Source organism: Lissotriton vulgaris, chromosome 3_1, assembly GCF_964263255.1.
Source record: "Lissotriton vulgaris chromosome 3_1, aLisVul1.2, whole genome shotgun sequence".
In the NCBI taxonomy this organism is placed as follows: domain Eukaryota; kingdom Metazoa; phylum Chordata; class Amphibia; order Caudata; family Salamandridae; genus Lissotriton; species Lissotriton vulgaris.
Window position 1 is genome coordinate 1,377,940,446 of NC_141689.1, and position 26,615 is coordinate 1,377,967,060.

The window sequence follows — 26,615 nt, forward strand, 5'->3', positions numbered from 1 at the left end:
GTGAGACTCCGTGTAGGAACAAGTATACTACATATACACTTTTATTAGGAAGATGTTCCCAGTAACATGTGAGTAGGTGCATGGATATATAGTAGATTTTTTTATACAACATATATGACTATGGTAGGGATGGTTTCCATTCTGGACCTTGAATTTTACACTTTTTGCTCTATGATTATTTGTATTTACCTCTTGATCGTAGGACTGTTTATCGTTGGTAATAATTGCGGGTGTTCTGAAAGACTTTGAAGAATAGTCTGGAGAATAACGGGTGAGATAGCTTGTTCCCATATATGAACTTCAATTGATTGAACATTTCACCTAAGTTTCGTGTGCCAAGCCTGTGGGGTTATAAATGGGACTAGTGTCTAATTAATGCTTTTTGCTTATACAGTTGTGGATCCCACACCACCCAAAGTACAAAGAATCTCTGGAACTTGATGAATAATAGGAAAAAGAGCTTCTTGTCCATCGGTGGGTTTTAGGTGTTTGTTGAGCTGGTTGTTTCTTTCGAGGTCCTCATGTGAACTTCGGGTGATCATTCTATACACACTGGGTGACTCTACCTCTAGTCCTAATCTTGAATAATAACATTTTCTAGCTCTGTCCTCTGGTTATTGGATCATTTTACTTTCTTTTAAGATACAAACAAGAGTCATGCTTGATAATCTATGTGGAACTATGATGAGAACATGGGGAATGTTGTTGACTTTAGATACCAGTTGGTGTCATACAAATGATAGATTTTGGTCACAACTTGACTTCTTCAGTTTTTGATTTGATTATATTAATGATTAGAAATGTTTAAGAAATACTATAAAACATATGACTTTGGATATTTAAAATGTGGTGTAGACTGTTTGAATTTAATCAGGCACCAGGCTGAACTGTTTTTCTAGAAGTGTTTTATAATCTTGTGTTACAGCCTTGATAAAGTCTCAGTGGAGACGAAACACGTGTTGGCAACCATTTATGATGGATGTAACAGCAACAAGGAAATAAAAGGAATTAATTTGAAGAAACCTCGTATAGTGGACTCAGTTTATCTCGTGAGAACTTGAAAATTGGAACAATCTTCATTAAGTGGCCAAATTGATTAAGAAATAGATTTCTATTTTTGGTCAGAAACAAATCATTCAGACTGGAAATTGTTTGTGGGACATAGGAATAGTGGAAGGTGTACATGAGCTGCTCCTTCTCTCTTCATGTGCGTTTACCCAACAGGTTTCTGTTGAGTACATTGTATCTCTATGTAGTAGGTGCATTTGAGCAGAATTTACACCCCCAGCGAAAAATGGAAAATAATTGTGTTTATTATTTTACAATGCAATATTTTTGATGCAGAGACAGAAAAAGACGTCTGATTGTTTTATTGTGCGGTTCCTTTCCCACTAAGGGAAACACTACAACCAGCTTTCGTTATTACACATTCATTTTTATTAGGCATGGGGAGATAAAGTCATTTGCCTAGAATCACAGGATGTTGGCGCCCTTTGCGAGACTCGAACCCGGTTCCCCAGATTTGTGGTCGACCGCCCTAGCCGTTAAGCCACATCCTCTCCCCAAAGGATGCTGCATCTTGCTTTAATAATTGGTTTGAATTCATCCTTCAACATCCTAGCTCCTAGTAAATATTTTATGTCACAATGTACTACTTCATCTACCTTATGGTTCTCCCAGGCACTATAGGACAAGAGGCAAGTCTGCAGAGACTTAGAAAGAATCTGGATACTCAGCTATGCTAGAAGATAAAAAGAAATTATAAAGCCGCCACCCAGAACTATAAACACCTCATTCAAGCTGCTAGCTGAGCTCATGTTCTGAACATCCTGGATAGGTCCTTTAATATCTTCCTGGACCATATTTCGCCTAGCCCAAAGTATTCTGCAGCCAGCCACATGCAACAACTCTCACATCCCTACATATTTGCTATGTGCAGCTCTTTCTTTGCACTTCACCAACAAAATCAACTCTATATCCCTTCTCAACCACCCATTGCCACTCTTGATTTCTAAACACTCCTTCGATAGCCCCTCTTGGAGCTTTTTCTGAATACTCTTACTTTGGCCACTCTGGAAGACACCCTGAAAGCCCTTACTGCCATAAGGTAGTGCTCACTTGATGATCCATGCCCACGCCACACCCTTCTTTTATGTCCGGACTTTATCGTCCCATATCTCATGCATCTTGTTAATCTGTCTTTAGAGTCAGCTTGAATTTGCAGCTCCAGTAAAGATTCATAGGTAGGTCTTCCACTGAAGAAACCTAATGCTTATCACTAGGCCAGTGAATTACTTACCTGTATCTGTTTTATCACTGCCTACTAAATTTACAGAGAAGTTTGTAAATTGACAACTCGTCTACTATCTTGAATCTAACAAGCCCCTAGACCTCTATGCAGCTGACACACTCATTTTCTTTTTGTCTGTAGATTCCTCACCAGTCTGGCATTTGTTTTAATGCACTGTGTTGGTTCTCCTCATTTGACTTCTCTCACTCTTAAATGGCCTTTCCCCTTTCAAAGCTGACCCTGTTATTGCTACTTGCAGGATCCAGCCTCACTTCTACAATATTTAGTTTTGTATGTTTCTCCATTAGTGTCTGGTTTTAGATTCTGTTATAATCGGACAATACTAAAATAGCATCTCCATTTCTCACAATTTCTATAAGACACTGGTGAAGTTCCAAGCATGTAGGGGTTACCTCTTGGATGTTTCTTAACGACTGGACAGAGACCAGACTGAGATGATAATGATTACTAAAACATCTTCATTCTGGTGTTGTGCTTGGTGGCCCATGGACCCTGGTGGCACTCATCTTTCAGCGAACATGTTAAAGTCATCCTCAACCATAATCTCGCCATGACTTTCCAAACCATCAGAATCGTTGCCACATGCTTTCACGTTTTGAAAATGCTTTACATGGATTTCACCTCAGGTCAGAAAAAACAGAATTGTCATGAAACAATTACTTCACGCCTGCATTACTGTATTGTCTTTTATCTGGCCATTTCATACTATCGTCTTCATCTGTTTAAAAATTCAGCAGTTCCCAATTCATAACTTATCCACCCAGATTTATATTTCGGGTCATCTTAAGGCTCTGCATTGACTCCTGGTCCCTAAGCAGATGCTTTTGAAAGCTCTATGCCTCAGTCGTCGAGCTCTGCATAATTGTGGCCCAGATTATATTTCTAAGCATTTACTTCCTTATTCCTCTTTCCTTCTCTTCGCATTCTTTGGAACTGCACCTAGTGATGGTGCTTCATATTAAGTAAGCTAAAGTTGGCTGTTGTTCCTTTTCATACCTGTGAACAGATAACTGCAATGGTCTGCCTTTATACCTTACTTCACAGGCCATCTGGCACTCCTTGAGAAAATACCTTAAATCCTGATTATTGCAAGTACCACAATTCCTCTTTCAGTTCCTGTCTTTGCTGTCTCACCTCAGTGCCAGGTATTAGTTGTGCTGTCCAAATGCATGAATAAATAAAACTGAGAGAGATAAAACCATCAGGATAGAGTACTTTAAAATATTTTATATGAGTATTCTTAACTCTAGGCATCGCCACACATTTAGGACTCTCATTAGGCAGAGGAAAAGTCCGAGTGACCAACACAGTGAGTAAGAATCAACAGCGATCTCTAGAGATTACTATTACCATGCATATGGACTGACAGCAGCTCAAGTAAAGGGTTGGGTCCTCATTATGAGTTCCCCGCACCTGCAGCTGAACCCCGGGCATCCTGTAAGTTTGCACCCCTGGAATTAACAGTGCTAGAGGACCAGGCCTGAAAAGGTGGAGGTATGTTGTGTGGGGCACTGCTGATGCACTCGGAAATTAAGAATTTACAGGGTGAATCTGTAATTTCAGGTCCTCATTCCCCTCTAGTTTTTCCTGAAATTTACAGCTGTTTTGAGCGGCTGAAGTCTCTGTAGGAAACCAGACCGGTATGTATGGCTTTTGCAGACCGCATAATTCTGGTTGGCCCTTGAACTTGTGTTGCTATGCCCACATGCATGAACCGGTCACTCATAGGGAGAGGCTAAGTTTTCTTTTCTGAAATTTTGCTCCCAATCAGGCATTCAGAGTCTTCCATTAAGAAGGGATTTAACTGCAGCTGGGGTTTGCCAACTTTACAGCTATCCAGATCGAGGGGAATCCCTTTTGCAGTTGATTCCTTTTGAATCTTCCTAGTCATCCCATTTTATATTCCAAGATGAACTAGGGCTTCCATATGTTGAGGATCGCATCAAATTGGGCCCAATCATCTGGTAGGTTTCGATTTGACTCAATTCTGAAGCTAGCCTGAATCAGCTGGTTATTAAAGACTTTGTCATGCGACACAGCCTTAGAATACCCTGGCTTGCGAATGCCTGATAAATTCTTGTTGGACCTTGGCAATCTTCTCTGTTTGATAACCCCACGCTTGTTTGTGTAGAAGATAGAAGTTTCAACACAGATTCTTATAAAGTCTGTGCCTCTCTCAGGAAATTGTGAAGTTAGGAAAAACCTCCTCAAAACATATGTATATTGAGAAGTTGTATTTTATATCCTTCTTAGTAAAACATTTTAATTCAGTTTTTGATTACATATACATTTGCCACTGTAGAGCAGCACTAAGATTTTTACAATTACTAAACGGTGAGATGTATGTTTTTGTGTGGGGTCGATTTTTAGGTCGAACCGTCTGCCTATTTTCCACCCATCTTTTTAATTGGCTCCTGTCACCGTCCTTTGTAAACTGGGGCTTTTCATTGGCCATAGAAAGTCATCTACTCTGCATACTTCCTAGTACCATAGCAAGACCAAACACCAAGACCAAACCTAGCTCTCAGATATTTAAAAAAATTCATAGGAGCACAACACTTAAAATGACAAAACAGCAAGGAGTAATCCCACTCCTAATGAAGAGAGACTGTATGCCCATAATAGACCTGAAGGATGCCTACCTACACATACCAAAAACACAAGCAGCATCTTAGATTCGTCTTAGACAAGTTACACTACCAGTTCAATTTTGCTACTCTTTAGCATAAAATCGTCACCAAGGGTGTTCACACAGTACCTGCCGGCAGTAGCCGCAGGCCTGAGGAGACGAGGCATGCACATCTACCCATACCTAGACGACTGACTACTAAAAGCAAGTTTGACATAGAAGCACCAACAGGACATACAGAAGGTCAACTCCATGGGATTCACTATAAACCACAAGAAATCCTCTCTGCTTCTAAAGCAGGAGAAACTATTCCCAGGACAGACACTGAACTCAAAGACAGCACATGCCTACCCAGTACCCATGAGGGCGAAGGCAATAACAGAGCAAGCTCACTTCTACCAGAAGGAGGGTCAGTCTCTAATAGTAAGGATAGTTATTAAACAAATAGGCAAGATGGCATTTCTCATCCCATTCATACCCCAGGAAAGACTACACATGCAATCCATACAGTTATGGCTCTGCAACACATGGTCACAAGCCAAAGGGAGCTCTGAGGATCTTGCAGTTGTCACTGCAAAGGTTTCAAAAGAAGAAAAATGCTGGAACACAAGCAACTTAACAATAGAGAGACCCTGAAGGTACCAATTCCCATGGTAATCTTAACAGCGGGCGCATACCACAACGGGTGGAGAGCTCACATGCACAATCTAAACGTCCAAGGTTTCTGGAGTCCTGTGGACACAGTGAAACACATAAATCTGCTGCAGTACAATACAGTCTTCCTAGCATTTGAAGCCTACCAGGCTCATGGAAGGGGATACAAAGTGCAGAGCCAGATGGACAACACAACAACAATGTTCTACCTCAACAATTAAGGTGAAACAAAGTGGTTTCAAACTCTCCCAATTAGCACAAGAAATATGGAAATTGACACCCCAACAAATTGACTGTTGGCACTACACCTCCCAGGAGAACAGACTACCTAAGCAGACAAGAAAACACTTTCCCCGAATGGGAGACAGAACATGAGGTGCTGGATGACGTTTTCAAGAGATGACGATGTTTTCAAGAAATGGGGCACACCAAGCATAAACTTATTTGCAACCCCAGAAAACGCAAAATGCCAAGACGGTGCATCCATATACCCACACCACAAGTCCAAGGGAAATGCCCTATTGATAAACTGGTCAGGGATATTTGCATATGACTTTCCACAGATTTACCCTGGTCCCAAGAGTACTGTACAGTTTCAAACTGTCAAGTATGTCCCTCATACTCATCGCCCCCCTGTGGGCCAGACATATGTGGTACTCAGATCTACTAGCAACATCCAGAGGGCAGCTCATACCCATAAAGACTTCACAAGATCTGTCACCCGGAACCAGCCACACTCATCCTAGCAGTTTGGCTCCTGAATACCTAGAATTCATCCACCTCCAAACTCCCCCCAGGACAATAGAAATCCTCAGGGAGAAAAGAAGATGGAACACACAAGTGCTATATGGCTAGGTGGGTCAGATACACCTACTGGTGCAAGGACCATGAGAAACTAGCGATAAGGACAAAGGACAGCACGGTGCTAACGTACCTCACTCATATACTGGATGATGGCCACTCAAAGAAGATCTAAAAATCCTTCCTCGCCATGTGCAGCTCCACCGGACAAGGAAGGACGAAGTTTGGACAATATTGGCAAAAGGTTCTCTGCATTGGCAGACACTTCTGTCAGAGCGTTCAACGCCATGGCTATCCTCAGGAGATATGACCGACAAATGTGGTCCGACATCTCTTCCTTGTTGGAATATCTTCCCAAGGACAAGGAGGCGGCGAAGGGCGTTCTATTGGAGGGTGAGAGAGACCCTTCTGAGATTATTGATGTGGCACTGGACATTTCATCTTCTGCCTTCAGGCACTCAAAATACAGTTAGACTCAATCGGATGTGATGTTTTAAATTAAGGATCTTACCTCAATATGAAGAAAAACTGCCAGTAAAATGATTGGAATGCGGCCAGATGGGCTCAGGACGTACTTCGCTACAGCCGTAGCGGGGGAAATCCCTTTGGTAAATGTTAACCAGCACCTTTCCCAGAGGAACAGCATAATCTCATTTTTGAAAACGCCCAAATAGAGGAACCGCCATCAAACTCAAAGTAAACGCCACTTGCAACAGTCAAAATGTCATCTATATGCTTAAAGGCCCTTGCGGATTGGCCTATGTCGGCATGTCCGAACGAAAAATCCGAATTCGATTGAGCGAACACAAAAGCAATATTCGTACATGAAACCTCAAATCTACAGTTGCCGTTCATTTTAATACCATGAACCACAACTGCGTTTCTTGATTCTGGAACTGGTACCAATCCAAAAAGGAAGCAAAAACACACAAACCTTGTTACAAAGGGGAGTTTATTGGATCAACCTCATGTATACCGTCAACCCCAAGGGGTTAATTGAACATTATGATTTCAGCAGTTTTTTGTAATGAGATGCATGATCACAAGACTTGTAACCAGTTACTCACTGTATCTCAGACCTCACATGTTTACACGTTTTCCTTTATGTAGTACTGACGTTGGTTATGTATGATTCATCCACGGTATTATTAGCCTTTTCATGCGAGAGCAGTGCTATGACTCCACTTGTACATTTTTACATGCATGTAAGAATGCAGTTAATCTCAGCCGTTTTTAATATGGGAATTACTCTTATGTTTTCTACAGGTAGTTTGTATACTTTGACTTTTTCCCCCTAGTGATTTGCATTTAATTTAGTTGGATTTGCTTTAACATTGTTGGAATTTTCATCTAGAACTAACTGCAAGTCTGTTTTCTACCTCAAGCCCCTGTGTAGTTTATATGCCAATCAATAGGAACGTGTTTATTTTCGCACCCATCATCATTCACATTCACTGCATGTATTCACTTTCCTGACACCGTTTTTCAGATTCATTATCTTAATCACCACACATGTTACGGTTTCAGCAGGTCAGTTAGCCCCCTGTGCTTTGAAGGTTTGCACTGCCGGTACTGGGTGTATCAGAGTCCTTGGTTTATTTTTAGGATCACGCTGTTACTATGAATACACACTTCCGGAAGACTGCAAACTGACTACACACACTGGCGCACCTCGCGTCCACGTTCGTTTGAAATTGTCTAATGCACCAGCACCTCGATAGTCTGGTAAGTGCATTGTGCCAGGAGAAGTATTGCTCCTGTAATCTAGTTTTTCCAGTCATGTGACAGTTTGTTTACCGCGCTAATTTTACAGCGGGTCTCCGGCCAACTCAAGACTGAGCGAAGTTCATGTGAGTCCTATTAAGACATTTCCGAATGTGTATGCACCACGGGTGTCGCCCGATATCACTATTCTGTTACCTCACTAACAGCATGGTTTTTCTTTGATTTACACAGTATTAGTTTCAGTTGTATGTTAGGCGCCATTTCGACACACCAACCTGCCTAATTGACGTATCACGTGACAACTCTTCTAACAGGACGGCACTATTAACTTTCACACCACTGGAGGTTCACTTATCAAGCTGAGAAATATCACCTACATTAATGTTCTAAAGGTTATTTACCCTCATGTCTTGTATTGAAACCCTGTTTTTTCTACATTCTAGTGTACAGCCTTGAATAATTCATGCCCGAAATGCATCGGGCATAAACAATTGTTTGGTCAACATCAATAGTTATTATGAAGTAATAATAACAAATTGTGGTGGATACTTCATGATTCCATTAAAACATGAATGAAAAATAAAGAACTGATTTGAGAAAATGTTTTGTGAAAAATCTTTATCAAAAGCAGATTAAGGATTACACATAACTCCTTGAATGCATGTGGGAGACGCCCCTCTTTTCCAGAGAACAGCGCATTCTCAAGTGTCAAGCACTCTTGTCATCCTCTCTCATCTCCTCTTGGACACATTTTACCCTATCTATTTTATCTCGTCATGTCTGGTCTTGCACATTCGTCCATTAGGGTACACCTGGCAGCAAAATCCAGGTACAATGTCCTGGTCACTTGTCATTGTTGTCTAACGGACTGGTGAAGGAATTTATGAAAGGTCTCTTCAGGGCCAACCCAACGATAAGGCCTCCTCCAGTACTTTGGCAGCTAAACCTTGTCCTGTTGCAGTCTCCCTGTGAGCCAGTACACAAATGTAACTTAAAATACCTTTCATTGAAGGCAGTCCTTTTTAGGTCTCGGCTAGGCAGCTCAAGCGCTGTCTCTCTGAGGCATCTGGTAATCCATATGGGTGTTGAAACTCCGCCCATTGCTTGCTATCTTTCTCGTGGCTTGCGATTTGTTACCTTGTGCTTTTTTTGTGTTATCGGCCTCATTATTGGCTCTTCATGCCAGACGTAACTTACGTTCATTCCGGAAGCAGCACAGCCTAACTTCAGTATCCTAGCTCACACAGCGTAATTGTGTTTAGTTTAAAATAGTGTGCATTAACATGGGCCCGCATCCCGGGCGCCACGCAGTCCCGGACTCCCCCCTACCCGCCCCCACTAATTCCTTGTTTATCAAGCGTCCTGTGACCTCTGTCATCCGTACCTGTGATTGGCCTGGCCACCTCACACACCATCTTTACCCCGCTTCCAGTACCCCTGCTTGGCTGGTTTCCACTGCTCTCACTCCCTCGCACCGCCCCCATCTCCCCATTAAGAGTTTGATGCAAATTATATTGGTCCGGTCTGCTGGATTCACACTGCTTCCTGCAGTGATATACTGGGTTCGCACACACCCCAAGTACGGTACCGGTGTCCGGTCCGCTCCCTCAGAACACACGAGCTACGCACACACCACATAGAGCCCCACTCGTGGCCCGCCTATGTTGCTCCGTTTAGCCAGATTCGATGTCCTCCTCTCCCGCTCAATACACCCGCAGTCCACAACCGTCCCGGCAGCAGTGTCCGGTCCGGGTCCACAGCCGAGGTGCCCCCATGATGAGTCCACGCCTTCCCATAGTTCAGTTTTTAACAGTCCGGCATCGGTAGTGAGTATGTTTTATATTGGTTTGCTGTGATTTAACAGTGTACACGTTCTTTGCTGATAACTTCGAGCGGAAATCAAAATAGACCATTCTACATATTGCTGTCCTTTTTGCCGGCGTATTCATTCCGGTGAATATATAACTTACGAAGTTTTATACGTGATAACATACTTTTTAATGGTCTGCCTACCCCTTCACGTGCATTCTGTTGCTTTGCTGAGCTTATTTCCAGCTGCCGAGTCAGCCATCCTCATCGGCTCACATCCCCTCCTCTTCTGAGGTGACTGGTGACCCGCTTTGACGCAGAGTGCAGAAGGTGAGCTGGGTTCTCTCTCTTCTGGCCTGCAGTACCAGGTGGGGACGGGCGCTAGGACCCGGCGACGCGCCACCCAGAGCACCTTCATCCCAGCCCTATGCCCGCTCCTGGTTCTCCCTCTGCAGTTTCAGGCTAATTAGCAGAGATAGATCGAGTCACTGAGTTTGGAAACACGCACATCAGCGGGCCTGGGGCTGCAGAGACGAAGCTGCCCAAACAACTCTGCAGCCCCCAGGGTCGGACATTGGCAGCCACAGCTGTGGATGGAAGAGGCGAGCCCAACCTTCTGCTGGAGGAGGAGGCAGCACGCCCCCTCAGACCTCTGCCCATAGTGCACTAGCTCACCACACTGCTGCTGCCTGGAGAGCCAGAGCTCGGACTGACATACTGTTGTTGCAGAGCCAGCTCTGTCCTTGCTGCTGCAAAACCTGTCCTTAGCCATCCCAGGGGCACCTTCCTGACGCCTTATGACAGCCACCAAGGATTCATCCCTCTGACCACCCTGCTGCAGCACCAGTCTGGGGCCTCAAAACTTATTTCAAATTAGATTTATGTATGTTCGTGTTTATTTTCTGGTAGAGATCTCCGACTGATCACGACCCGCAAGGCTTTGATTTTTTTCCCCTCTGCCTTCCCTCCAGGATTCATGCTGATGCAGGTGAAAAGTGAAAGCAGATGTGAAACAGACGTGCTTGCAGGGATGAGGAGCACTTGGTACTACGCCTAACCGCAAATGCCATTCTTGAACAAACTGTGTGATCTTGGGGCAAATCACTATGCTCATCAGTTCCTCCTCTGTCAAGTTAGGGAGAGCTAACAAACATTGTAAAAACAGATGTTAAGCTTAGATATTTTAAGCTATGCCCTTTACTTGCATTGCCTATGGCCACAACAGTATTAGCCCTCCTAGAAAGACTCCTCGCAAAACCGGTCTGCAAGAGGTGGAACAATTATCAGCCACTCAATACACAACAAGGTCATTATCGAAAACAGTTAAGTGAGTAAAAGGTGCTGTCAAAGTATTTCTCCCTTAGTAATTAATCACAGGTAGAATAAGAATAAACATTGTAGGAAAGATGTCACAGAATACACACTGAAAATAGCACGGAAGAAAGGCCTGACTAAGTGGTTGGTGGTATTGTTAGCTGGTTATTGGCATCTCTTAATTTTATGGCTAATAACCTTGTAGGTGAACGAAGACGCAGTTTATTTCATTATCCACCCTCTCCTGCATATAGACCATTCAGCCGTCTGCCGATCACATGGTTCCCCAGAAGTATTTTACAGACATACTTACCTGTGGAGAGGCTGGGAATCAACACTTCCACGTCTGGACTTTCGCTGCCCCACCGCATCAAACAGAACGATGCCAAGTGCAAATCTCCCTGCCTGGTCAGGGTTTCTCTGCATTTACAAACCGTTACAGGTATTCTAGCCTACAGAAACGCTTTTCTTTCTTCACTTTTTGTGTTTCGACTTTGTTACATTTTTAGGATTGCCTTGTTAAAGATAGTGGTGGCTGACTGTTGGTCCCTTTCTCTTCTTCTCTCAATCTTTCAACACAGCTATTGTCAGAACTTCTGAATTTATCTGGGCCCTTTCATTGTTTTCAATATTTGATTGATTTCCCTGCATTATGGAATGATTTTCAGCAGTGTGGAACCTTCAAGAATTATATCCAGTAAGTCAGATTGATTACCTCTTCTTTGAGGGGATTGTACATCCGCCTATGATATACGTGATCCTGTCCTGATGGCCCTCAACTTATCTTACTGGTGCCATCCTTTCGTTCTCTGACCTTGGAGCTAGTGAGCCGCCTACCATTTTCACACCATCTATTTGTGGGTGGTACATGGTAATTTTAAGTTTTTGATTTATGCTACACTCTTGTAAATATCTCTACATACTAGAAACTAAGAGCCTCCTTTGGTAATATTCTCATGTACCCCACACTCCGTCCTGTGGAAGACCCCGGTGGAAGAATTTACACAGCCTACTTGATTTGGGGGTCGACAAGTCGGCATACATTCCTTTGTGTGCCATTTTAGGCAACAGTGATTTGCTCGACTGTGCTACTACAAACAAATGACCTTGTATTCATTATTTGTTTAACTGTGAGGCTAAGAAAAGCCTTTTTTTACTGTAAATAATGGTGTGATGGATTTAATGTCCCCATCCTTCCCTTTTCACTCCTTCTATCCTCACTTGATGCACAATTCCTTTACCCCTTCTTCCCCTTTTCTGTGGGGCACTTTTCTTGTACATCGTTGTATCTTTTCCATTGATATATGAACCTGCGTTCAGTGTGATTAAATAACTGTGAACTTTGACTTACGAACAAAAAGCATCAAGTTTCTATTTATTTTTTGATAAATGTGCTATTTAGAATTGTTCCACTGAGACCAGCTTCCCTATTGTATTGCGTTATACCCAGGTCCCAGTGACTTTGTTTGGGTTTACCCTATTTCTATAACTGCTATTCTGATTCAAGTATGTGAATCTATAAAAGATACAATACTGGGGAAAAAACAAGTTACTTACCTGTACACTGTGTTTCTCGAGTATTGATAGATTCACACGCATCCCAACCTCCTCCCCTTTCAGGTTCACCTTCCTTACCTCTATTGTTCTTCTATTAAATCTGAGGTATGGTGAACCTGCAGGGGATGGAGACTATGTCTATGCTCTAATTGGCTGAAGTTTGGATGTTTTAAAACTATGATAATAGGTTGCTGAAGGCTATTGAATTTCAATGGGAATTGAGTTTAAAGGTTTAATATTATTATTACACTGTTACCATGGGACTTCCACCATGACAACAGGGTAGATTCAAGCATATGAATCTATAAAAGATATCAATACTGGAGAACAACAGTGTACAGGTAAGGAACTTGTTTTTTTACTTTGGATTGATTCTTTGCAGAACAGAGCCGTTTTAAGAGTCAATACTTATTGCCTCTCCCTGTCTGTTTCATGAGAAAGAGAGAAAATCTCCCAAAGGCTCAGACTTTTCTTACGTTTGTTGTGTGGTCTAAATTATAAATTAATGGATGCTTCTGGGAGTAATGGAAAGCAAAATTACATTAGCTTATTAGCCAGTTAGCGGGACACACAGTCTCTGTGCAGACAGCCCAGGGTGCAGGGCACATGCAATTTAAAAACAGTTGTTGTAATATTTAGTTTCTTTCAGGGTGTGTATAGCCATTCTGCTTTCCTTTGTTACGTCACTTTCACTACACACTTTTACCACTAATTTCCTTATGTTTTATTTGATGGGCATCTTCAAGAGTATCAGTAATGTGATTAAGGTATCCAACAAGGTCAACTCACATTAGCTTGCTCACTCTTGGTGCACAGTGGTTGCCTATGGCTAATGTTGACTGTGTGCAATTTATTGCAGAGATCCAGAAGGTGCTCACAAACTTATAACGAAGACGGAGGCAAAGCAAGAGTACTTGCTCAAAGACTGCGATTTTGACCGGCGGGAACCCGTGCTCAAGTTTGTTCTGAAAAAGAACCCCCATAATTCCCAGTGGGGTGATATGAAGCTTTATTTAAAAGCACAGGTGTGTTGAAAGATTTAAAATATGTAAATGAAACTGTGAATGGGCCTTTTTTAGTAAAATTGAAAAATGTCAAGGTTTCATTCTTGTTTGGTTTCACAAGCCGTTCAAAGTTGAATTAATCTGGTAACCAGTAATCTATATACAGATTTGATTTTGAATCTCTTTCATGCTATTCTTTTTATTAGTATGATAGAAAGACACCTTAGAACAGGATTTCTGAATGCTTTTAGCATTTGGACAGCCAACAGTATATGCACATGATTTTCCTGTGAATAGTTAAGCTGAGCATCCATTGTATAAGGTCTCTCATTAGCCAATACCTTTTTTTAAACTAAAATATGTATACTATACTTACATGTAGGGGCTTTTAGCTGCCTCTTTTCATTCATTGGTCTGTTGTCATTCAGATTTTGCTTCCACCCACCACTGGATACAGCATGGGGAAATTGATCAGCCTACTTAAACCACTGGTTAACTTCACTTTGAATAACTGTATTTTATTTTCTCACGAGGAGTACATCTGCACACAGCCTATTTCCTTCAGTACCAGTGTTTTTGTTGTTTTTACTTTATACTACTTTAGAGTTGTCTTTGTGTTTGGAGCCAGATGTGGTAGAGGGACTCTTCTGATGCCCATTTCATCTTTATCAGGTCCCATCTCCTGCCAAAGCTATTGTAAATTCCTTCTGGAGTGTTTTGCTTGACTGACTACTTCTATTTCACAGCATACCAGACTGTGTCCATTTCAAACCGTTCTGTATCAAGTTATACTTTTTAAAAAACGTTTTCTTTCTGTTGTTCATTTATTCTCTTTTCTTCTTTCTTTAGCTTTCTTTTCTCTCATTATTTTTCTATTTCCTACTCGTATCGCTTCTTTCTCTTGACCGTCTTTCTTTCTCTTGAACTTCTTTCTTTCTTGCCCTCTTTCTTTCCTTTTATCCTTTCTCTTTCTTTGTTTCATTTCTTTTTCCCTTCTCGTTCGTTCTTTCTTTCTCTTGCCTTCTTACCTTCTTGTGATCTTTGCGTCTTTGTTTGTTTCTTTTTTCTTTCTTTCTTCTTCTATTTCTTGCCTTCTTTCTTGTTTGCCTTTTTTTTCACCTGCCTTTTTCCTCCCCTTTTTCTTTTCTTTCTTTTTAAAAGGCAAGAGGCTTGCAGCCATTGCCAGACTGATTGACTTTCTAGGTCTGTGTTAGCCAAGACCTTTAGATTTTGTAATTATTTTGGGGGTATAACATAGTTACTTACAGGGGTCCAGCGAGACATCCACCATTAGTCTGTGGTTGGGGTCATTCACATTTTTCTTCTGCCAGCTCCAGCAAGCATTAATGGGCTACTTCAGCCCTTTGCTGACTTCACTATGATTTGAAATATGTTTTTTTTCGGCCAGGACAGTTGATAAATCTTAAGAACAGACTTCTGGGAAAGCCGAGTGGACATTTTAGGATTTGCAGTGTTATTTTATAACATTTGCTAGCAAGAATATGAGAATTTGATGAAGCCCATCAGTTTGTGTTGCTTCCAAGTTGGAAGAAATTTAAATGTTGACAGCCTGTGACCTAAGATATTCAGTTTTATTTGCTGTGAGCAGTCACAATTGTCATTGCAGAAGAAAGTAGTCTTAATTTGGTCCTTTTTAGGCCACTGTTGCAGTGTCCCTTGGGAATATGGATTACTAGCACCAATAGAAATCTGCTTCAGCATTTCTGGAGATTTTGAGAAAACTATGAACCAAATTCCCAAAAATGGCTTGGATGCATGCTCCCAGAGATTTGGGATGTCATTTGCAGTTCAAATTAGATACTTTTTAAGGCCTTGGGCACGGTCTGTATATTTTTTCTAGAAGACTTGTCTTAACCTGCTCCTGGCACATTCACAGCATGGAAGTTAATGTAGGTGCACATGTTTTGCTTCAAATTAATTAATTATTAATGGACTCCCGTGTACTGCATTGGCATCCTTTTAATGCCTCTGTTCCCAAAGCACCATCTTTCACAGGAAACCTTTTTTTTTTAGAATATGGCCATTAGGACATGTATGGCAAGTGCTGCAGCACATTTTATTTCTTTGGGTTTTCACAGCGCGCATGTTATTGGCGTCTTCTCTTGGCAGCAATGCTGAACCTTGCTCACTGGATTGACAACTCCACTTTTTTCATCTGCTTAAGGTGAGTCCTAAATGTGTGGCTATTCCCCGTCTTTAGAATGCTCCCATAAAATATTAAGAATGTCCATGTTCTGTTTTTCTTGTCATACAAAGGCATTATGTCTTGTATTCCAACTGGAATACCTTTTAGTGGTAGCTGTGCTTGGATCCCATTGCTGTTATTGCTTGCTGAACCCATGTGTCCCCACATGGCAGATATTTCACCACAGCCAAATTCCTGAGAGAGGTCAAATAGAAAAATTTGTCTTTGTGTGGACCTATTCTGGAGAATTGTAGAAAAAATATTTTTAGGGTTTAATACCGCTGCTTGTTTCTATTAACATGTGTTTTAAGTAACCAGTGTTACTATCACCAAATGTAGTGATACTCAATGTATTTGACAAGAGAGGTTAAAGGGTGAGTTGATCGTGCTAGAATTTGAACTCTGGATCTACTTATGCCACAAAGATTCCAAAAACTACGACTTAATCTCTTTAACCTTTCTCCTGGTTAGGAAACAGATGTGAGGTATCAAAACAGGGTCTGAAAACAACGTTAACGGACAATATATGCTGTATTTAAATTAATATTCTAGTAAGCAGGTGTGGTCTAATTGTAGTTTCCCTTGAATTTCCAGATATTTCATTTATAACTCCACCATCACCCTCATTCTGGGGTGTGTGGTACGTACTTTTTTCCCATGAGTAGTTTTGTTTCTTCGTTAACTAGAGCCATTTACCTTGGAGACCCTATTAACTCAGAGCCACTACAGATCTTAAAAGTTCATTCTTTATTTAATAGCTCTCTCTCCAGGATAGTAGTTTAGGTTGTAGACTATATAGTTGTTTTCCAGTTTATTAAGAAACAGATAATTAGCCATCCCACATATTCAGATCTGTATCCAACCTCCTTTATCCAGTAAATCAGTAAATTCTTTGCAGAGGGTGACAGGTAAGCTGTTTGAGGGCAATAAACTGCTACATCTGTTAATCAAGGTTGTTTTCATCGAGTGGCATTCAGCCTTTATTGGTTGATTTTGTGTGTTGATTTACAACTGGATGGAGAATGATTTTATTTTGCTTTTTCTTGTGCCACTATACCATCTCCCCAACATTGTCTTGCGGGATTACGCTAACATCCACTTTGTTGTTTTAAGTTGTGTTGAAAGTTAAAAAAAAATCTTAGTGTACAAGCGGATAAAACTAAAAGCATTGCAGTTAGCAGAGCTCAAAATGATGACTATTTAGAAAATTCACCAATGGAAAAAATGTGTGATTATCAGCACAGAGGCAACATTGGGCCCGTGAAAGAAAGAAAGAAAGAATGAAGCAGAGGCAAAGGACCAAAACAACACCATCAAATAATGTGGGAACACTATTCCCCCAAAGCCCATCACATTTTTCCTCCAGAGGAGTTCCACCCACGGCGCATCTGACCCAGAACACCAATATCTATCCTTGTCTAAAGACCTCAACCCATGGCTATACAATACTAGCATAGTACAAAGCTCACCCCATTTCAGTAATGAGCCCTTCCAAAAAGATTCTTGCTGGTTCGACTTTAGAGAAACCATTGTCATATGGGGCTGCTAACAGATTCACAATAAACCTCTTAGAGCCAATTCTTTCTTAGCCTCTGTCAACACTTACTTCCTGACTAATGTGTCAAGATTCAGGTGAGAGAAATCTAGATGTCAAATTTCTTTCAGCTTCTCAGATTTCTTTGCTATTGTTGCACGCAATATGTTTTCCAAGAAAAATTCTGTTCTTCTTCCAGAGTCCTAGCATATTTTAGTTGTATAGAGTAAGACCTGGAAGTAGGTGGTTTTCGTTGGAGGCATCTACAGTGTAAACAAACGTATTTCCTTCTATGCATCTTACGATAAACAACATTCTGCATGTTGGGCAAACCGAAGCCTATGTGAGGTTCAGCTGAGTCAAATGGTATCATCGCTACAAGCAATTTAGGATAGTCCTGCCTTTACAAATAATTGAGACCAGAAAGATGAGCTACATCGTAACCCATATGTTTGTCTTTGCTTTTGATAATCCTGAATTCAGTGATTGCAAAATTAATTTTGCACTTGGTGCTCTAAATAGTTTATATTTTTGATACATAGCAGCTTAACTTGTGCTTAAAATTTGAATTTGGGATCATGACACTCTCTAAAATCCTTTAAACTGGTGAAGGATGACTACAAGCTCCCAGAACAAAGTGTTTTGCATCTGCCTTACAACCATTGTTGGTAAATTGGTTCTATTTACCCCTAGAGTAAAATCTGTGTTTCCTTAAAGTGGTGTGGAAGGAGGTAGGAATGAGTTTAACCCCTTTCTAACTGTTATTTTGTCCCAGAGGTCCAGGTTGACCTTGGAGACCGGATTTATAGAGTTCTTGTGCTTTGAAACTCCATGGAATCTCCCGTAGTGGCCCTGCCGTGGAGTTTAATCAATCATACACTGATCTTTTTCGGTCTCCTCTTCGTTCTTTGGATCAGAAGCCATACATAGTAATACAATAGGTTATGGACTCCTATCTTTACCTATTGTGGTCTTAGCAAGCATTGATGACTGACCAGTCTTTCTGCACTCCCTTGCCAAATATAAGAAAACACATTGTCTGGAGGCTGTGTATGTAATCTCATGGGATCTGAAGGTTAGGGGTTTGAAAAACCTTTAAGATCTTGTAAGCCGCTATTTGACCCCAGAGAGGCAGTTTTTGAATTCCTTCTTCACTCCTCTCCTTCATTGCTAGAGGTTTATTTTTTTAGTCCTTGCTAGGGTAGGAGCCAGAGTCAAGCCCAAAAGAGAGAGAACAGAAACTTCCCAGCTCAGCCCCTTCAGTGTTCCTACTAGATCTTAGGGGGTTGAAATGTTGAGAACTCCAACTTAGTGATGTTAATTTTTAATTTAGAGAACTGGTACATCTTTAGATTTTCTTGGGGAGTGATTAAATCTGATCTTTTATTGCAATAAAAGGTAATCCGCGAACATAGTAAGTTTGATATTTCGGGTGCCAAATTTTATGCCTTGTATTCAAGGGTTATCTCAAGCGTGTTGTGCAAGGAGTTTCCATAGTCAGCTGGAAGAAAAGAGGCGAAAAAGCACACCCCTGTATCGTGCCTCTGTGTATTATATAGGCATTGGGAATTGAGCCCATTGATGTTTATCCTAGCTCTGGGGTTGTGGTAAACCATGAGAAGTCCATTCCCGAGACTGTCTCCTAGGCCTATCACCCGCTTCATGTACAAGATAAAGTCAACTTGGTTGAAAGCTTTTTTCGGTGATTAGGGTGACCTGGATCTACTGCTTGGACCCTGTGGCAGCCATATTTAAGTGATGTAGAGCCTTTTTCATGTTATCCCTTACCTGGTGTTCATGGATAATTCCTAACTGATTGGAGTCTATCAGCTCTTTTAGCAATATCCGCAATCTTAAGGTAGCCCCTTCAGTAAAAACCTTTGTCTCAACTTTGAAGAAGGAGATTGGTCATTAAGAACTGCAGTCACTCTGCTCTTTGCTGGGCTTGTGAATAAAGGAAACGGACTCAGACATGGTAGGGGTTACCCTTCCCTCCAGCGCCATCTCTTGAAATCCTCTCTGGAGCGGTGGTATCAGTGCCTGAGTGAAGAATTTATAACAAGCATTTACAATGCAATGGTCTCGGCAATATTATAGGTAGAGCTATTGGCATTGCTCATAATTGTTGTATTTTTTTTTATCCATAAATAAATGCATTGTCATTTCTATTGGCAATAGCTGAATTGTTTGCATATGTGAGACCTATTGCATTAGCAGAGAGAGAGTGAGGTAGTGAATGAGTGAGTTAGTGAGGGAGAGGGATGTTGTGAGGTAGTGAGATAGAGAGAGAGTGAGGTAGTGAAAGAGAGAGTGAAAGTGGGGTTGGTGAGATAGAAAGAGAGCGAGTGAGGTAGTGAGTTAGAGAGAGTGAAGTTGTGATGTAGTGAGATAGAGAGTGAGGTAGTGAGACAGTGAGAGGTTTTGAGAGAGAGAAGTCATGAGATAGTGAGATAGATAGAGTGGAGTAGGGAGATAGAGAGAGTGATGTAGTGAGAGAGAGTGAGGTAGATAGAGAGTGAGGTAGTGAGAGACAGAGAGTGAGGTAGTGAAAGAGTGAGGTAGTGAGGGAGAGGGATGTTCTTTGGTAGTGAGATAGAAACAAAAGATGACACCTGTTGGATTTGCCAATGTTTGTTTATATACCGATTCATATCACACATGCTGTTTATAAGCTCTGTAAGTTGCGACTTGCTATTACATCATCTAATTGTAATCAGATGTAAAGGCCATTCCATGTTATCGCTTCCAGCATTGTGCTTTTGTGTGACAACCTAATGCATTATGGGTGTAGTAGTCTTGTTTGCTTCAATTGACCCAACTACTTTAATACAGTCAAGGTTGCCATCCTGCTTACAGTGGCACAATTCACTTGACGCCCTCTTGACGAGTTGCCCTTGGCAACTTGCAATAGAAGTGTCTGTAGGGGCCCTGGCGAGGGGCTCAGGGCACGCCAGAGCTTCTTAACACAACAGTCTCGCAAGCTGAGTGTTCTTCCAGGGATGTCAGGCCTGTTCGGCAGGAAACTCCCTCCTCAGTTTAAAGAGGTCAGAGTCATGGGGACTCAGGGCAAGCATGCAAGCAGACAAATTTGAAAAACACACACACACACACGGAGTTACATGCAGATTTTGTGGACCCCAGCTCTTCACCGTTGGAAAAGATTCCCACCCAGAAGGGCAAATCTGAAAGTGGGACCAGACAGCAGTGTGACTACGGCTGGGACTAAAGCAACACAAGATGAAAGTTCTGATGGGAAAATACAAAGAAAAAAATAACATAGGAATCAAAGCACCCAGCCAGCTACCGACATAAACGGCGTAAGAAAGTACAAAGAACAGACAGGAGCAATTCATTTCAAGTGAATTGCAGTGTACCAGATATCATTCCGAAGGCGAGTATCACATTACATGCATGCCTACGGCAATGATGGCTACTAAAATATATATGCCTAAGAGCATGACGTTACGTCCACACACAGTTAAAGCCAATTAAATGCGCAAGCAGATTGCTCCTTTGAGGTATCAAAAGGCACGACTAAAAGAAAGACCCAGTGTGCATTGCGGACTAGTTTTTTGTGGTAAACGAGGCACTGCCCCATGATATGTCTGGGTGCAAAGAAAACACTTCTTGAAACAAATGTAATGCATCCAGTTGTTTGCTATGCAGTTTTTCGTGCTCACTTATTAGGCCCTCGTAAAAGCATGGCTCGCTGACCCAGGTTCCCGAGGGGATGCTTGTGTAACGGTAAACTGTAAACATTTCCTTGTAATGTGGCTACAGAGTGTTTTAACACCCCATTCCTCTGTCAGCACCCTCTATGAGAATGACTCCCCAGGAAGCTGTAACTAAATCGCTCATCTGTGAAGGGGTGAAAAAATATTGGAGTTGCGGTAACCAGCAGTGAGGAGTACGAGCACTTCAGTGATGCTTAGGTGGTGGGGGGGGGGCACGAGATGGGGGGGAGGGGGTGTAGGAGGCAACACGAGATGGGGGGCGGCACGTGAATGGGGGACGCGTTACACACATGGTGGACCATTACTCAAAAGTTCCGTTACATGCTGGTGCATTATGTATGGAGTGAAAGGGGATGCATGAACTGGACTCCTTATCAGCAGAGGTCGGTGTAGTTCGCTACAGAACCGAGGCATAAGGTCAGCGACGTGAGACATTGTTTCGCCCAGGAAACATTAGTTTGTAGCAGGGAGCACTTTCAATTTCCGCTATAATGTGGTAGGAGTTTTTACCTGCAGCCCAGTAACTCCTCCTTCATCCATCCTGCAGCACCCGGCTCCATATCTCCGTCGGGCTCAGCGAGTACCAGAAGAAACAAAGTAACAAAGGAAAGCGTCTGACAGACGCTGAGAGCACTGCCCCTCTCCACACCCTGTACCCTCACGAGCCCCGAGAAGTAAAGCAAACAGGCTCCACCGCTAGCGCTGCAGTGATCCTCCACCTATGCTCCCTACAAACAGCATTTTGCGCTCCCAACAGATAGCTTGCTGCTAAGCTTAAAACATAACTTTTCAAGTGCTATCCAAGGGCCACGGAGTAGGGTCGACCCCGCTGATTTCACAGCCTACCTGCGCGTCTGCTGGTGCCGCGGAGCCGCTGGAGCCGAGAAGACGCTGCCTGCTTCTGACTCTTCAGCCACTGGGAAGCCACTTCGCTGTCTGCCTGCCTGCTCGTCTGGCCCCACTACTCACTTCCCAGCTGAGGGTCGCAGAGCTGTGGGAATCGTGAGGCTGCGGGAGCTTCTTCACAAGGTCTCCTTTGGTCCCGCTGTTTGTCTGCCGATTTTGTGAAGCCGCATCATTACCTGCTGCTTACTGGGGTGGTGTGACTGTGGGAGCAGCGAAGCTGTGGAGACGTGTGGCATAAAAACGGCACAAACGGGGGCAGAGGCAGAGGCTCGAGGCTCACCTTCACTGTGGGGAAAAGTAAAATGGCGGCCGCAGGCTTCCGAATTTTTCGGAATCGGGGGCATTGTTTTGCTGTTTTGAGTGACGCATGACGTCACTGTCTAAAGAACAGCAAAACTTACGCCCCCGAATCCGAAAAAGACGGGGCTAAATTGGAGTGACGCATCTCTCCTCCAATAGCTGGCCTCCGTTTACGAAGCAAGCCAATGGAGGAGAGACTGGGAAGGGAGGTGGGTTAAACAGCACACTAAGAGACATTAAATCTCCGACCCCAGACTGCGCAAGCGCAGCCTTTAGGTCCTCGACCTAAAAAGGGGTAGTGTGAGTAAAGCTGTTAACTATATGCTGTGGTTGTGAGACCTCACCATGTGATAAACTCACAAATCTGTCTTTGGTCCAGTCTGACACATTTGAAAAACCTTAGCTCAATCTGGGGTGGCTAGCTGAGGCTTTAAGCAGCCAGGCTTTATGAAAAGAAGTGCAAAAGATTTTGAAGTACCAGAACAGTTAAATAAGAAAGAAACGCAAACACAAAATCTAACACCAATTTATAAAAATTGGTTGTATTTTTATGAATTTTAGACACCAAAATGAACAAAATCCACAGGAGGGTTCCGGAGATATAAATTATTAACCCAATAATAAATCACTGCTTTTCTCTAGAAACGCAAGCAAACATTGGCAACCGTCATGTTTTGCTGTTTGCTGTTCACTTTGAAAACTTTGGAAAACTTTTACAACGTTATAAACTCCTACTCCGGCCCACTTCAGGCGATCAACTCAGGCAAGGTGCGAGTCACAGTGGGCAATGGGGCTTTCTTGGACAGTTGCCTCAGTCATGGCAGTCTCCAGTAAAGTTTGAGGTTCTACGGGTAAACCGCAATAGACTTCAATGGAGCGGTCGGGATGCAAGGGATACAGGATGCTGAAAATACTGATCTAGTGACTGAGTCCTCTTCAAGCTACTCCGCAGTCACAATGGGGTGACTTTAGCCACAGGGGATAATGTCCCTTTAAGTCTGGATAAAACTTAGCCAAAAACAGTTGTCACTGGTCTACTGGTTTCTGGTTACAGCAAAACCAGTGGTTCCCTTTAACTGGGGTTAACGTCTGTCTTGGGCTACCAAACTGCACTCCGACAACTCTCCTGAGTACAGCAGACTCAGGTGCAACTTTTGAGGGTTGGGACTTGGTCTCCCAGACTGCATTTTATGGTCAGCAGCAGGCAAGCACTTTTGGCTACCAACTCCCAAAGGCAGGTTTCTTTAGCATTTGTGGCCCCATAACTTTAACAGGAAGTCAGCCAACTGACTCTTGGAGTAAGTTCTTCTGTCTAGGGCATGACTTTTCCTCGAGCAGGTACCACCAGCACAGTCCTGTCTTTGCTAGCACAAGGAGCAGCAGGCACAGTTCAGTGTTTGGTACAGCCTCTATTTGCCAGGTCCAGGAAACAGCAGGACACTTCTTCTTCGGTCCTTTCACTAGTACAGGCGTGATCTGAACTCTTGGTGCTAGGGGTTCCTCGTTTATGAACTTGCCCTTAGGGGATATGGTACTACTAGCAAATGGGCTACCAGGTCCCCTCCTGCCTGATGTTAACGTCCTAAGAAGTGTGGCATCTAGCTATTCCAGAATGCACTATTTTGTCCACTCCCAAGATGGTAGTAACTCTGTCTTGGTGTATGGAGCTACCTACTCTATCCCAGAGGTGTGGCTGCGTAAGGGCTGCCTACCAACAAGAAAACTGGTTTGGCAACTCTATCCATACGCCAACCAGTCTGCCAGAACAAAAGAGCAGCCCCCTCTTGTGTGTCCACCCTTTGCCATTCAAAGGAGGTTTCCCCTTTAAAGCTCGTCTTTTGGGCTTACACCCTGCTTGGCCTTCTGTTTTGGAGAAGTTATACCTCTTCTCTACCCCCCCCCCCCACCCCCCCCCCCCCCCCTCCTCCCTCCAAGGAGGGCAGAATTTCGTCTTGTGACCAGCAACCATAAACGGTCACTGAAAAACTTGGGCAGCATGGTGGCAACTTTCTAAAGTTTTCTAACAAGTTGTATTAAATTTTACTTGAGCATCAAGTCAGCTTTAATGCATGATTTTCTTGATATCTTGAAGTACCAACATTAATAGTCCCATTCAGGTTGCACTGCTGAGTGATTAGGGTTCAACCCAGTACTTGCCAATGAGGCTACTAGTCTCTCCATGGTAAAAACAACAATGTGAGATTTTTACTGTTAGGACCTGAAAAAACACATATCCTACATTTTAATATATAACTCTGTGTTTTGGGGCTCCGTAGGCCTGCCTTAAGGGAGACGTGTATATATATTAAAACGGAAAGTTTAGGCGTTGACAGTACTTTAATTGGCAAAGTGAAGTTTGCATTTTAAAACTGCTCTGCCAGTCTGTAGTGGCAGCATGGGAGACATGGTTTACTTTTTCCCCACTCGTGGTGGCTTCAAAAGTGCTGCTATCTTCAAGGGACATTCTAACATACAGGCCCTGGGTACTCCTGGTACCATAAACTAGGGACTTACAAATAAGTTAATCTATGCCAATTGGGTATAAGCCAATTAACCATACATTTTTAAGGGTCATAGCACATGCACGGAGGTCTGGTCAGCAGGACCCACTGCATTACAGAGTCATTACACCAGTACCTAATCGTCGAAAAGTGGAGATAAATCTGCAAAAAGCTATTTTCCTGCAGGTCATACAACCATCTGGGCCTGGTGCTTTGGAAGGGCGTAGATCAGCTGTTGCCATGACAATTTCCTCCTTTTTAATGAGCTTTTTCAGTTTCTCAGTCTTCACAACATTAGAGTGTGGGGTCTGTAGCCTCTCTTGTATAAAGATGTGTGTTGAATTTATGGAAACAGGTTGCTTTTTCTGTGTCTTGTGCTTGTATTCCTCCATCAAACTATTTGACCTCTGGAATGATGCTCTTAGCTTCAGGCGCTCTTAAGAGATTCACAAGAAGCTTGCCCTACTTGTTACACTGTTCATAATATTTATTTTCTAATTTACCTAGTAAGTATGCTTTCCTGTCTGTTTCCAAAGTTATGATCTGGACCTTAAACATAAAGACCTTTCTCCAGATTGTTTGTGAGTGGGTACGTTTGTGGGATTGTTCAAGTTCTCTCAGGTCTTTGGTAATGTCCCCAATGGTTGCCTCCCTCATCAACTTCAAGCGAGCTGCCCCCGTAATGAAATTTCCCCCTAAGAACTGTATTAAGTGTATCCCGAAGAGGGGATGTTGACATATCCTCTGCATAATTCTGGGTGACATAGTCAGCAATACTTTTTTAATATTTGCGACCGTTATGGAGTCTCTGAGTAAGTAGTCTTGAAGACTTCACATTCCCTTGTTATCCAGTTTCCTAGTTTGTGGCGCAGTTGGGGTTCAGGAGACTGGGCCATGGACTGAAAATGTGTTTGGGTGTTGAGTATCATCCCAGAGCTCCAGAGTAACCATAATCAAACCTGGCATTTGTTTTACATGCCCCAGAATAATGAGAAAAATCACAACCCTAGTTCTCCAGACATCAATCAAGCGCAACTCCTCCAATACTATTTTCCCTGTGGGTGACAAAATCAGACGCTGCAATACCAGATTGATTTATATCTTCTACGACATCCAAAACTAAATTAACATCTTCCTCCCGCAATATAATTGGTGCAGACGACCAGGACAGAACTTGCATGGTTTCAGTCAGGAAATGTTCTTGACCATGATTAGGGCTATAAACGGAGGATGTGTTATCAGGTTGCCTCCAAAGGATCCCTTCAAGGCTACCCACCGGCCACCTTATCTTTGAATGCCTGTTTTACTTGATTCCCCACACCGCCTCGTTTTATTTCCCAAGGAAAATTACTGTCCCGTAAAATCAGGAGATTTTAGTTGCGATTGATCTTGTAGAAAGAGATCTGTTTCTTGGAGGAGCCCAATATCTGTATGCAGTGCAAAGAGTTCATGTTGGATTTACAGTCTTTTGAGTGGGTTATTGAAGTCCCTCACATTATAGATAGTTGTGTTGAGTGAGTCAGTAAACCTTGATGGTGTGGAGTGATTGTTGTTGTTGCTACCATTCCCTCTCTGTGCCCTGTATGTAATGGGTGATAGCTTGGCGCCAGATCAGTCCACAACCCACCCC

At 42.7% G+C, this 26,615-nt stretch overlaps 1 protein-coding gene across 1 annotated transcript in view; it reads left to right on the top strand.

Annotated features, from left to right (window-relative positions):
• XPA (XPA, DNA damage recognition and repair factor) overlaps positions 1 to 26,615 on the top strand; it is a 128,842-nt gene that overhangs the window by 44,562 nt on the left and 57,665 nt on the right. Inside the window, exon 4 of the mRNA XM_086963202.1 lies at positions 13,660 to 13,825. Within this exon, the coding sequence (XP_086819328.1) occupies positions 13,660 to 13,825 (166 nt within the window). The remainder of the gene's footprint in view (positions 1 to 13,659; positions 13,826 to 26,615) is intronic.